Source organism: Aotus nancymaae, unplaced genomic scaffold (genome assembly GCF_030222135.1).
Source record: "Aotus nancymaae isolate 86718 unplaced genomic scaffold, 86718_ANA_hifiasm-v0.15.2.pri h1tg000076l, whole genome shotgun sequence".
In the NCBI taxonomy this organism is placed as follows: Eukaryota; Metazoa; Chordata; class Mammalia; order Primates; family Aotidae; genus Aotus; species Aotus nancymaae.
The window spans coordinates 11,538,260-11,550,828 of NW_026988491.1; the positions used below are offsets into that span (position 1 = coordinate 11,538,260).

At 56.4% G+C, this 12,569-nt stretch overlaps 1 protein-coding gene across 1 annotated transcript in view; it reads right to left on the reverse strand.

Annotated features, from left to right (window-relative positions):
* Positions 1-12,569, reverse strand: part of TMPRSS6 (transmembrane serine protease 6) — a 43,542-nt gene that overhangs the window by 3,755 nt on the left and 27,218 nt on the right. The window contains exons 11-15 of the mRNA XM_021676248.2: positions 5,141-5,286; positions 4,624-4,722; positions 3,519-3,632; positions 1,331-1,447; positions 874-1,042 (exon numbers count right to left, since the gene is read on the reverse strand). Coding sequence (XP_021531923.1) covers positions 874-1,042; positions 1,331-1,447; positions 3,519-3,632; positions 4,624-4,722; positions 5,141-5,286 — 645 coding nt within the window. The remainder of the gene's footprint in view (positions 1-873; positions 1,043-1,330; positions 1,448-3,518; positions 3,633-4,623; positions 4,723-5,140; positions 5,287-12,569) is intronic.

The window sequence follows — 12,569 nt, forward strand, 5'->3', positions numbered from 1 at the left end:
TGGGAATGGCATTTTCTACTCGAATGTACTTGAGAGAATCTAGTAAGACCGTGTATGTAAAAAATGTAGCACAGTGCCTGGCCCCAGACACATATTCGTGTGCACTTTACAGACCCAGGCTGCTCTGAATTCCCTGAGGCTGGTGGGTCCTGGCGGGGAGGGGGTGTGAATCGAGCATGGAGGAATTGGCCTGAGTCAGCCAGCTGCCTGGGTGGCAGGCTGGCAGCCTTCGGGTCTCTCTACCGGAGGCTGGGGGGGAGGGGAGCCTGGGATGGGGCTAAAGAGAGCTGGGTAGTCAGAGCACCCTGCACCCCAGAGAGGATACCAAAGGGGGCTGGATCCCTGTGCAAGGCCTGGGGTGGGGTCCGGGGCCCAGATCCATCTGGGGGTGGATTGGGGGAGGTTTCAGCCCACCATGCACATGGGAAAGATGGCCATGGGGCCTAATGAGATCCCCTGGGGGCTCTGCAGCCCCGCCCACCACCCCGTGTCACACCTGGGGGAGTGTCATAGCTTATGACCAGATTGGGCAGTTTGTCCTTTACTGCATCCCCAGCGTCTAGCACAGCCTCTGGCACATAGTAGGAGCACAACCACTATTGCTGAGTGAGTGAATGAGGTGAATGGATGAATGAATCACTGACCCAACTTAAAGCAAGATACCAAAAGTAGATGGCAGAGAGGTGGAACAACACGTCCAGGGCCCCAGTGGGTCCTGCTGGCGCCAGGACTAGAACCTACGTCGCAGTTGCCTGTCTGGGGGCTCCACCGCCCTTCCCTCTATCTGCAAACAGCTCAGACACAGTGCACCTCCCGCCTGGCCTTCCCTGCCCTTGTGTCTTACAGCCTAGGTCCCCATGCCCTCCCCCTCACCTGTCATCCTGGAAGCAGTGGGCAGCTGTTATCACCCAGCGGTCAGCGATGAGGGCCCCCCCACAGATGTGTCGACCCCGAACCTGGAGGCTGGCCTGCCACGGCCACTCACCCTCGGAGGACACAGCCCCACCAACAATGCGGCTGGAGGGGCCCTGGAGGCCACAGTCTGGAGATGGGGGCAGGTGGTGGGGTGAACAGAGGAGGAGGGGAAGGGGAGAGGCCAATGAGAAGCAGAGAGAGAGAGAGAGAGAGAGGAGGGGCAAAGGAAAGAGATGGAGAGACCGAGAACAGGAGAACCAGGGACGGGCAGAGACCATCAGGACCCAGGTGAGGCGGCAGAGGATGGGATAGAGAGAGACCAGGGGACAACAGTGAGGTTTCCCTCCAGCTACCTGCTCTGGGCAGCCCCCTCCCTCCCGAGCTCCAGGGCCTTGGGCAGCCAGGTAGGGCTCACCACAGTGCTGCTCGTCTGAGCCGTCCCTACAGTCGGGCTGTCCGTCACACTGTGGGTTGGGCTTCTTCACGCAGCTCCGGTCCTCACACTGGAAGGTGAATGTCCCACAGGGCACCCCTGGGACAGAGGGGATGAGGACAGGGCACAGAAGGTGGGTCTCTGAGCCCCAAGGGAGCCTTCCAAACTGGGGTGCAGGAACGATGGAGCCAGGAGGGGACTGGAGAGCCTTTTTCTGAGTCTCCTTTAGGGTATCCTAAAAGCAGGCCATGTCCATCACCCCCAGTCTCTCAGACTGGTCTGTTGAGCGCAGGACATGTCTCCCTCTCAGACTGGAGCTCCTGACCACAAGGTCATGCCCCCGCCTCCGGTGTGGAACTTCAAGGCAGAACTGTGCCTCTACTTTCAGACCAGGTCCCCACCTAGCCTGGCAGTCCCCCAGGCTCTTCCCCGTTGCCCACATTCTCCTCCCTGCTCTTCACTAAAGAACTTTACGCCCCACCACCTGGTCTTTGCCTCTCTCCCTTCCGCCTGCTTATTTAAGTTTTAGCTCTCATCAAGGACCAAACACCTACTTTCTCTAGTAAGCTTTTCATGTCGGACCTCCTCCCTGCCCTCCAGTCTTCCCACACTGCAGGAGAGTCACCCATCATATCCTCCTACTAACAGATAAGCCTTGGAAGGCAGGGGCTGCATCTCTGGTGTTTTATTCCTGCTTCCTCACTGCACCTGGCCTATTGCTGGGTAGTCTGGAAGTGTTGGTTGGTTCGTCAGTTGGATGGGTAGATTGATGGATGGATAAATAGACCCAGACAGAAGATTGGGCAGAAAAGCTAATGGGTGGAGTGGTGGTCCATTAGGGAGACTGACAAACAGCTAGAAGGTTGAACAAATGAGTGGACGTAAGGACCAGTAGACAAACGGGGGGCTAGGGATATCAGTGGGTGGATGGATGGGTGGATGGAGGGATGGGTGGATGGGTGGATGGATGGGTGGATGGAGGGATGGATGGATGGATGGATGGACGGGTGGATGGAGGGATGGACGGATGGATGGATGGGTAGATGGAGGGATGGATGGACGGGTGAATGGAGGGATGGATGAATGGATGGATGGGTGGATGGACAGGTGGAAGGAGGGATGGATGGATGGACGGATGGACGAATGGATGGGTGGATGGAGGGATGGATGGAGGGATGGATGGATGGACGGGTGGATGGAGGGATGGAGGGATGGATGGATGGATGGACGGGTTGATGGAGGGACGGATGGATGGATGGATGGACAGGTAGATGGAGGGATGGATGGATGGATGGACAGGTGGATGGAGGGATGGATGGGTGGATGGAGGGATGGATGGATGGGTGGATGGATGGGTGGATGGATGGATGGATGGATGGGTGGACGGGTGGATGGAGGGATAGAGGGATGGATGGATGGATGGATGGACAGGTGGATGGAGGGATGGATGGATGGACGGGTGGATGGAGGGATGGATGGATGGACGGGTGAATGGAGGGATGGATGAATGGATGGATGGGTGGATGGAGGGATGGATGGATGGATGGACAGGTGGATGGAGGGATGGATGGATGGACGGATGGATGAATGGATGGAGGGATGGATGGATGGATGGACGGGTGGATGGAGGGATGGACAGATGGACGGGTGGATGGAGGGATGGATGGATGAATGGATGGGTGGGTGGATGGAGGGATGGATGGATGGAGGGATAGATGGATGGATGGATAGGTGGATAGAGGGATGGATGGATGGACGGATGGACGGGTGGATGGAGGGGTGGATGGAGGGATGGATGGATGGATGGATGGATGGGCGGGTGGATGGAGGGATAGATAGGCGGATGGATGGAACAGTGGCCATACAGGCAGACAGGCAAATCAATAAATGGGTAGATTGACAGTTTGATGATAGGGAGATTGATGGTTGCACAGGCCAGTAGATGCATGGATAAATGGGTAGCTGTACGAATCAATGGACAGACAGGGTGATTGGAGACCAGAAGATGGATGGATGATGGATGGATGGATGGATGGATGGACATACATGTGTAGATACAGAGGGGTTGTGGGTGTTGGGATGATGAGAAGCCAGAACCCTTTGCTGAAGCACGTAGCAGGCCTAGACTGTCTTTGGTGTTCCTCCAGACACCCAGCCAGGCCTGCCCTACCTTCCTGGCACTGCTCTTCATCGCTGCCGTTGAGACAGTCAGGCCGCCCGTCACAGACCTTGGGCAGTGAGATGCACGTGCTGTCCTCTTGGCACTGGAATGTGGCTCTGCAAACTGTGGAGACACAGAGCGGGGACAGGTGGGGGAAGCCAGAAGAGCCAGCGGGGCTCGGCGATGCCTGTGGGTGTGCTGTATCGCACATTACCGATCACAAATCTCTTTCTCTGCTACTTTATTTTTGTTTTTATCTTTGTTTACTTATTTATTTTTTCTTTTTGAGACATTTTTGTTCTTGTCACCCAGGCTGGAGTGCAGTGGCGCAGTCTTGGCTCACTGCAACCGCCAGATCCCAGGTTCAAGCCTTTCTCCTGCCTCAGCCTCCTGAGTAGCTGGGCCTACAGGTGTGTGCTACCACGGCCGGCTAATTTTTGTATTTTTAGTAGACGGGTTTCACCATGTTGGCCAGGCTGGTCTCGAACTCCTGACCTCAGGTGATCCGCTTGACTCGGCCTCCCAAATTGCTGGGATTACAGGCATGAGCCACTACTGCGCCCGGCCTCTTTCTCTGCTACTTTACACCCAAAGTTTCACAGCAACCCTGTGAGATACCCCATTTCATTGGTGGAAACAGACAAAGTGACTTGTCCGACGTCACTTGGCTGAGCCAGAACTTGAAGCCAGATGTTTGGCTTCCAAATATGAGGTGCCTTCCACAGCACCGTGGCAGGATTATCCCCGACCCTTGCATGAACTTCTTACTTCCTTCTTCCCACATACTTAGAACTTTGACAGGGCAGAGGAGGGGTGATATCTCCCTCACCCATTCTGTTCCTTCTTGGAAGGCTGGCTGGGACAGGGGTTGGGAGTGATGGCCCTGAGCTGGAAGTCAGGAGACCTGGCTCCCCACTTGTCCCTGCCACTGCCCCACGGGGTGATCCCGGGGAGGCCACATTCCTGCTCTGCCTCATCTCACCACCCCCACACAGTGAGAGCACCCCACTTCCTGGGTGCTGATAATGGAAGTTGCATTCAGGGGTGGGGTCTCCACTCAGCTCAGAGCAGAGAAGGTGAGGAGAGAGGAGGGATGGGCATGTGGGCTGCTCACCGCAGTTTCTCTCATCCAGGCCGTTGGGGCAGTCCTTGACCCCATCACAGGCAGGGACACAGAGTCCATTCACAGAGCAGAGGAACTCTCCAGGGCAGGCTGCGAAACCACAGGGGACCATGGGAGCAGGGAGGGGCCGTTAGGCCATGCATAACCTTGAAGTCACACAGACACGCACGCTCCTGTGTGCTCACACACACGGACAGGCACCGACAGATACGTGTTCCGGGCACCTGTGTACACAGTCCAAGCAGACATACACATCCAGACACATGCACACAACACGTACGTGGATATGTGTGAGTGTGTGTTTCTGCAAACCCATGTGGCTGCCTTGCACACGTGAGCACACAAAGCTGCATAAATTTGTGCAAGCACATACATACACACACACATACACACACATACTCCTTTTGTTCAGCCTCATAAACAGCTGCCCACAACCCCCTTGGTGGTTCCAGGGATGGCCAAAAGGCAGGGAGTCGCTGCAGGGATTCCCCGGGCTGCCCATACTCACGGTCCGACTGGTTGTACAAGCCGTAGTGCACCTGCACACCGGGCCCGGTGAGGGAGACCTGGGAGGTGAAGTTGATGGTGATGCCGGCCGTGGCCACCACAGGGATCCTCTCGGCGTAGGGCTGCAGGATGCGCAGGCCACATAGCCTGCGGGGACCAGAGATGACTCAGGGCCACACTGGTGGGTCTCCTGGGTCCGGTGTACCACCAGAGCAAGGACAGGGCAGCCAGAGAGGCAGGGGGAGCTGCACCCCCACTGCGCCGCCTCTGCCCTGATTTCTCTCTCCCGTAGGTGACTGCTCACCCCCAGAGTCATCTTCTAGAAAGCAGTCTGGCTATGTCACTCCCCTGCTCAAACAGCTTCAATGGCTCCCTACTGCCTGCCAGATAAAACTCAATTCTAGTCATGATCACCTGTGAACTGTGAGGTTCTAGCAAGTCAAGGTCTTTCTTTGAACCTCACTTTCCTCCTTTGTAAAACAAGGAAAGGTATTATTTCTGTTGACCTCGAATCTGACAAAAGGCTTCAATGGGTCAGTAGAGGCAAAAGCCCTTGACTGGCCCACCGTCTGCAGATGGGCACGGTCATTTGCCTTGTGCTTGGTGTGGTGTGAGGGGCAGCAGTGCTCCCCTTGAGACACCAACCCTCCTGCCTCCCGGTGACACTGTGGGCTTGAGGGAAGGATCAGTCCTTTTCCCATGACCGGTAGCTTAGTCCTGATGAGCAGCACGTTCTCCGAGCATGGCCACGTGGGGTGGGGCCACCCCCAGCTGCGGGAGCACCCTCACATCCCTGCCACAATGCCACCAAGAACATTCCCCTATTCAAACAGAGCAGGCGGGGGAAGTTCCAGAGAGTCTGAGTCTTTCTCTCCTACCAGAGAACAGGTAGGAGCCCCTCCCGTCTCCCCATCTCCGGGTCATGGGCCCAGAGGCTCCTCCTGCAGAGAATCCAGCGCACTCTGCCTCACAGAGCAAGTGGGCACCGGCGCACCTTCACAGAGTGGGTACAACCACGCCCCCAGAACAGTGGGACACCCTTGCAGAACAGATGGGGACAGCTCCATCAGCTCCTAGAAATGCCCCCCACAGGGAAGGAAGTGCTCCCACAGAGCAAATCAGAGAGCCTTTGCAGATGGGGGAATCACACGAAGGGCGCAGGTTGAAAGTCTCCAGAAGCTGAAAATGCCCCATGCAGAGAAAGCGAAAGGAAATCCAGAGAGCAGCGGGAATGCTCCCCCCCCCCCAAGGCTGACATCCCACAGCAGATCCAACACCCCACGGAGCTGGCCGTGATTCCCAGGGGCCAGGCACTTCCCCAGAACTTCTAGAATGTGGTAAGCACTTCATCGTTCAATAAGTTAATTCATTAGCCACTGAACAGCTGAAGAAGAGCTTTGAGGCTTTTTAAACATCTCAATGTGTGAGGCAGGGGCGTGGGGGAAGGAACCCCAATTCCCACTGCAAAATGAGCTCTGAGGTCTGAGCCCCCTGCCTCCTCCATGTCCCCCACAGACCTGCCCTAGACTCTGGCACCCCCAAAGGTCTATCCAGCTACAGTGACCGTGATCTTACCCTTACACCAACCAGCAGTTCTCAAAGAGCAGTCAGGGGACCCCCGGGGCTCCAAAAGTCATTTTTTTTTTAGATGAAGTTTCACTCTTTGTTAACCAGACTGGAGTGCAATGACGCTATCTTGGCTCACTGCAACCTCCGCCTCCCAGGTTCTAGCGATTCTCCTGCCTCAACCTCCTGAGTAGCTGGGAATGCAGGCATATGCCACCATGCCCAGCTAATTTTTAGTAGAGACAGGGTTTCTCCATGTTGGTCAGGTTGGTCTCCAACTCTTGACCTCAGATAATCTGCCCACCTCAGCCTCCCAAAGTGCTGGGATTATAGGTGTGAGCCACCGCGCCCGGCTCAAAATTCATTTTAATAGTAACACTCAGATATCATTGCCTTTTTTGCCCTCATTCTCTCATAAGGTGACAGAACAGCTGTCCAGAGACTACGTGATGTGTGACGTCGGGACTGACTGAACTTGGAGGGAGATGGGAAGGTCCAGCATGTGCTCTGTGAAGCCGGTTGTTAAAGAAAGGTACAGAAATGTAAAACGGCAGTACTCTTGCCACTAAATGTTTTTAGTGCTGGAGAATGCAACTAGTTTTCATAGAATGGTATTTATATTCAAATGTGTCACGGGCTTCTAATTACATTAAAGGAATTAATAAACATTTTAAAATTCTGTTTAATTTCTAATGTTGTAAGTATAGATCTATAGAAACAAAAACGCGTTAGGGTGCTCAGTCATTCTGCAGAGAGTAACTCCTGAGACAGAACAGGTTGGGACCCCACCATGGTTCCCCCAGCTCAGCGGGGCCGGTGGGGGACGAGGCACCGCCAGGGGGCGCCCCTGAGCAAGTCTAGCCCTCTTCACCTGGTAAAACGAAGGAAAGAGGTTTTGATGCCTGTTTGTTTATTATAAAGTTATCATGGATTGTTTTCCTCACAGAAGGGCCACAGGAAGTACACAGGGGAGCCAGGCGTTGGGAAGTACTGATCCCGCAAATGAGGAGTCAAGCGCATCCCACGGACCTTGGGGTGTCCCTCCCACAGTCACAGGGAGATTGTGGAGAGACAGAGCAGGAGCCCAAGCCAGGGTTGGAGGGGAGTGGGACATTTCGCCCTAAAGCAACTGTGTGGAGAGCTGCAGTGTCACCAAGCCTTGGGCAGGGGCTGCAAGGCAAAGGCACCTGTCCCGGCCACAGGAAGTTCTCTCTATTAACCTCCAGGGAGAGTCCTAGAAGCAGCCTGTAGCTGGCAGCAGCCTTTCCCCAAGGCTTCGCCGCATAACCCGGGCACCTGTCTGCCTGGGCAGCATTTGGTTCTCACTCTGGAGGCCTGGAGCAGGGGTGGAGAGGGTGGAACTCCGGGGGCAAGCCTCTGCTTAGAAGGGGCCAGAGAGGACTTCAAGGCGGGAGCTGAAATCTAGTGGCCCAAGCTGAGTCACTCAGTGCAAAGATAATCTGTTTACGCGGTGTGTAGAAATTGCTTCATTGAGTTGCCAGCAAATTTCACGTAATAATCCAGATTCTTGCTCCTCAAGAAGAAGAAGAAAAAGAGGAAAAGGAGAAGAAGGAAGAGAAAGAGGAGGAGAAGGAGGAAGAGAAAGGAGGAGGAGAAGGAGAAGGAAAAGGAAGAGAAGAGAAGGAGGAGGAGGAGTAGGGGAGGGGAAGGGGACGGGTTGGCTCCTGAAACACCACTGGAACTAATTAGGCAGGGCCTTGGTGGCCCTACCCCCTGTCATAGACTTTAGCCCTGGCCTGGCCCCTTGGCCCATCTGAGTTCTCGGTTTCTTCTATGGAGCTTCCTGGGGGAGGGTTCCCACTCTCTGGCTCTCCAGTGTCCCCGTCCATCAAGTGCTCCCCTGAAGCCCTCTGCAAGAAGCATCAGAAGGACAGCTGCGCTGCCTGCCAGTTCACCTCAGCTACAAAGTACCAAGCGTCCGAAGGCACATTTTCACACCGTGTGGCCTGCCTTGCTTCCTCACCTCTCTGGAGATGGGAATTATTTCCTTCTGGCCTCATTCAGGAGGCTGGCAGGGACCCTGCCAGGAAGTTCTTCCTGGAGGGATAAATGCATGGATGGGTGGATGGAGGGGAGGGTGGGGGATGGAGGAGAACACAAGAAGGAAGAAGGAAGGAAGGGAGGAAGGCAGGGCGCGTGGGTGGGTGAATGCAGCCCCCGTGCCCTTACCTACAGACGGGTTAAAGGGGAAGGAGGGTCAGAGAAGGCAAGCGCTGGAGAGAAAGACAGCACCCCCCGCCTGGACCTGGGCTGCAGAGCTGAATCTGCAGCCTGGCTTTGCCCCAGGAACAAGCTGTGTGACCTTGGGTCACCCTCATCAAGCTTTACTTTTCACATTTGTAAAACAGGGGTGATCATATCTCCCTTGCGGCATGGGTTAAGGCATGCATAGGAAATGACTTCTTTGAAGCGCTTGCTGACGTCAGGCTGTGAGCTCATGGAGGGCAGCAGCTGCCGCCTCCTTCTGCACGGCCAGCCCAGCCAAGGTCAGGTGCTCTGAAGTCCCCACTGAGCGTCTGTGGCTGCCAACAGTGCTGGCCACCAGGGCTCCGGAGAACACCAGGGCCACCCCCTAGCCAGGCCAGGCCAGGTTGAGGGGTGGCTCCAGCTGGCCTAGGGAACCCACGGTTCTGTCTGTGCCCACTGGCTGGGAGGGAGTGGACATGGTGGGAGGATCATAAGGGAAGTGATGACACAGGAGGGGAAGCTGGCAGGAGGCAGGTTCCCAGAAAGGGGGGAGCCTGTGCTGCGGTGGCGCCCCATGAGAGGAGAGTGGCTGCTGCGAAACTGAGCAGCTGTGGGCAGATCTCCTGGGCCAGTCCCTCCACCACCCTCAGGCCACTCAAGGGCCTGAGGCCTCAGCTGGGCTCACGTGGGCACTGGGAGAAGCTAGGTAGAAAGCAGGCAGGTCTAGCTGGGTGCGGTGGCTCACGCCTGTAATCCCAGCACTTTGGGAGGCTGAGGTGGGCGGATCACCTGAGGTCAGGAGTTCGAGACCAGCCTGACCAATATGGTGAAACCCCATCTTTAAAAAAATAAAAATAAAATAAAAAGAAAGCAGGCAGGTCGAGGGGTGGAGGAGGCACCACGGGCTCAGAGGAGTCAGGTGAGGAGCCTCAAGGTGCTCAGCCCGTGGAGGGTCCAGGTCAGCCTTTCCTCGTCACTGTGCTGGCACCCTCTCCCCTGACCCGCCCTCTCCATCAGTGGCCATCCTGGGCCAAAGGGCTGTACCTCCCCCTTCCTGTAAGTCCTTGTCTGAAAATCTGCTCTTCCCCAGACCTCTCAAGTCTCTGCCACCCACACAAGCAGATTTCCAACAAACGCTCATTCTAAGAATGTCCCATTATCTACATGGGACCAATCACTATCACCTGTGATCATAACTCGAGAGCGTGATGGCCCAGTGTGGATGGCTCACGGGCACCACCCCTGCCTTCTCCTCCACATTCACACACAGAGGGAGTCAGCAGCGAGGGGACGAGAGTCTGCCCTGGGGACCCTGGACCCTGAATGAACGTCTGAGAAGAAAGGGCTGGGACTTCCCAGGTCGCTCTGGAACTGGCGGGACAGACACAGAAATGGTCGACTCTCCCCCACCCAGATGCCAGGGGGTTGGCTGGGGATGCCTTGGCTGAAGGAGTCCCCAGCTGGCATGGGCCGCTGGAGTCTCAGAGGGAAGAATCGCACACGTGCACAGACATGCATGGAGGCACACACACAACGCGCGTCCGCGCCCACGTGCACTCTGGATCAGCCTGCCTGGCCTTAACTCTGCCTCAGCCAGCTGGGTGACTGTGTGCCGATTACTTCGTCTCTCTGTGTCTTGGGTGTCTCACGGGCCTATGAAGGCAGTACAGGCACCTGCCTCCTCGCTGGGTTATTGAGGTTGGAGGAGCCAGCACCATAAACCCCTCGGCTTGTGCCTGCCCAGAGCGGCGTGAGAGCCGGTGATGAACGTGGAGTCGCTGGCCCGATCCATGCCTGCACGCACAATGTTCTCCACGCATCGTCTCACTGAGTCCTCCCGGGGCAGGGGGCTCTTTCATGCCCTTTTTTCAGATGAGTTATCTGAGGCTGGGGGATCTAAGTCCTCACCCGAGTAGGAAGCTGAGGAGGCAGGTGCTGAACTCTGTCCACCTCCCCAGCCTGACTTGGAATGGCATTTGGCCAGGAATGAATCAACTCATATAGGAGACAGCATCTTCCTGATGGGTAAATAATCAAAGGCTGGGGCCCTGGGCTGGCCTGAGGCCCTCGTCTCACAGACGAGGAAGGGGGTGCATCTGGAGCTTCATACAGACCCCTCTGAGCACTCCCATCCTCACGTGGTGAGGGGGGCTTGGACAGAGGGAGGGGAGCTGTGGGGACACGGGGAGCCGCCAGGCCTCACCCTCACCACCCACCCACCATTTGGCTACACCCTGAAGTCCATCCCCACCACTGAAAGGCAGAAAAGGCAGGGACGAGAGGCCAAGTCCTTAGCCCTCGCTGGTCAGTTTCCCCACTTGTACCCCAGGCTGGGCACTGGGACTGGCTCAGCCCACACATCTATAGCTCAGTGGTGCTCAGAGACTCTCGAGAGATCCCTCCACCCCGTTGGAAGCTGTCCTGGTGCCTCAAATTCACCGCCGAGGCAGCATTCCTTTCGATAAGGGAAAAGACTCTCCCAATCCGTATTCTACACTCGCTCTGTCATTACCCAATGGTAGCTCATGAAGTCCCTGGCTTCCCAGTATCCAGACCCCTGCCCGACTGTATCAGGGAGGGAGGGGGAGGGAGGGGGAGGGAGGGGGGAGGGAGGGGGAGGGAGGGGGAGGGGGAGGGCCCTCCCACAGGAAGCATGGGGTGGGGCTTCCTTTGTCCTGCTGTTTGTGGCTGGAGGGGGTATGGGAGAGACCCCAACTGTGGACCCATCTGCGTGCCACCTAATCCTGCTGAGCCTTGATTTCCTCCTCTGGGGAATGGGGACGGCGCTGATGACCACACAGGACGTCGGGCCAACACATTGAACACCCGTCTTGGCACCTAACTCCACACCACCGAACCCCCAAATGCTGGGGCCCTGTCTCTGGCAAATGGAATCCCCATGGGGGTGGGGGATGAGACAGGGGGTGTCAGACCCAAGACTGTTCCTTCTCCTTTCTGGGCCTCCCTGAGATGTAAAGTTCAGCTCTGGGGTAGGGAGGGAGACAGAAAAACATGTTCTCATCATTCGCAGAACTGGGAATCGTGGATCCATCTCAGGGTCACTCTGTGTTCTCCGGCGGCGCCAGGGGTGTGGGGTTGAGTCCAGCCACGCTCAGCCTAGGTGAGTGGCAAGGAGGCCCCAAGGGCGCACCATGAGTGCTCAGGGCAGCCATGTCCAGAGATGCCCCATCATGGCACAGATGCCTGCTGCTCTCCAGACAGCACAGGCCTGATGCCACCGAACCAGCATGTCACCCCAACAGCACAAGCCTGACGTCACACTCCATCAGCATTTCACCACCAAAAGCAAAGCTCTGAGTCACTGTATCACCATGTCACCCCAACAGCACAGGCCTAAAGTCACACCCCGTGTCACCCCAACAGCACAGTCCTGAAGTCACACCCCATGTCACCCCCAACAGCACAGGCCTGAAGTCACACCCCATGTCACCCCAACAGCACAGGCCTGAAGTCACACCCCATGTCACCCCCAACAGCACAAGCCTGAAGTCACAGCTCCATCACCCCCAACAGCACAGGCCTGAAGTCACACCCCATGTCACCCCAACAGCACAGGCCTAAAGTCACACCCCATGTCACCCCAACAGCACAGGCCTGAAGTCACACCCCGTGTCACCCCAACAGCACAGTCCTGA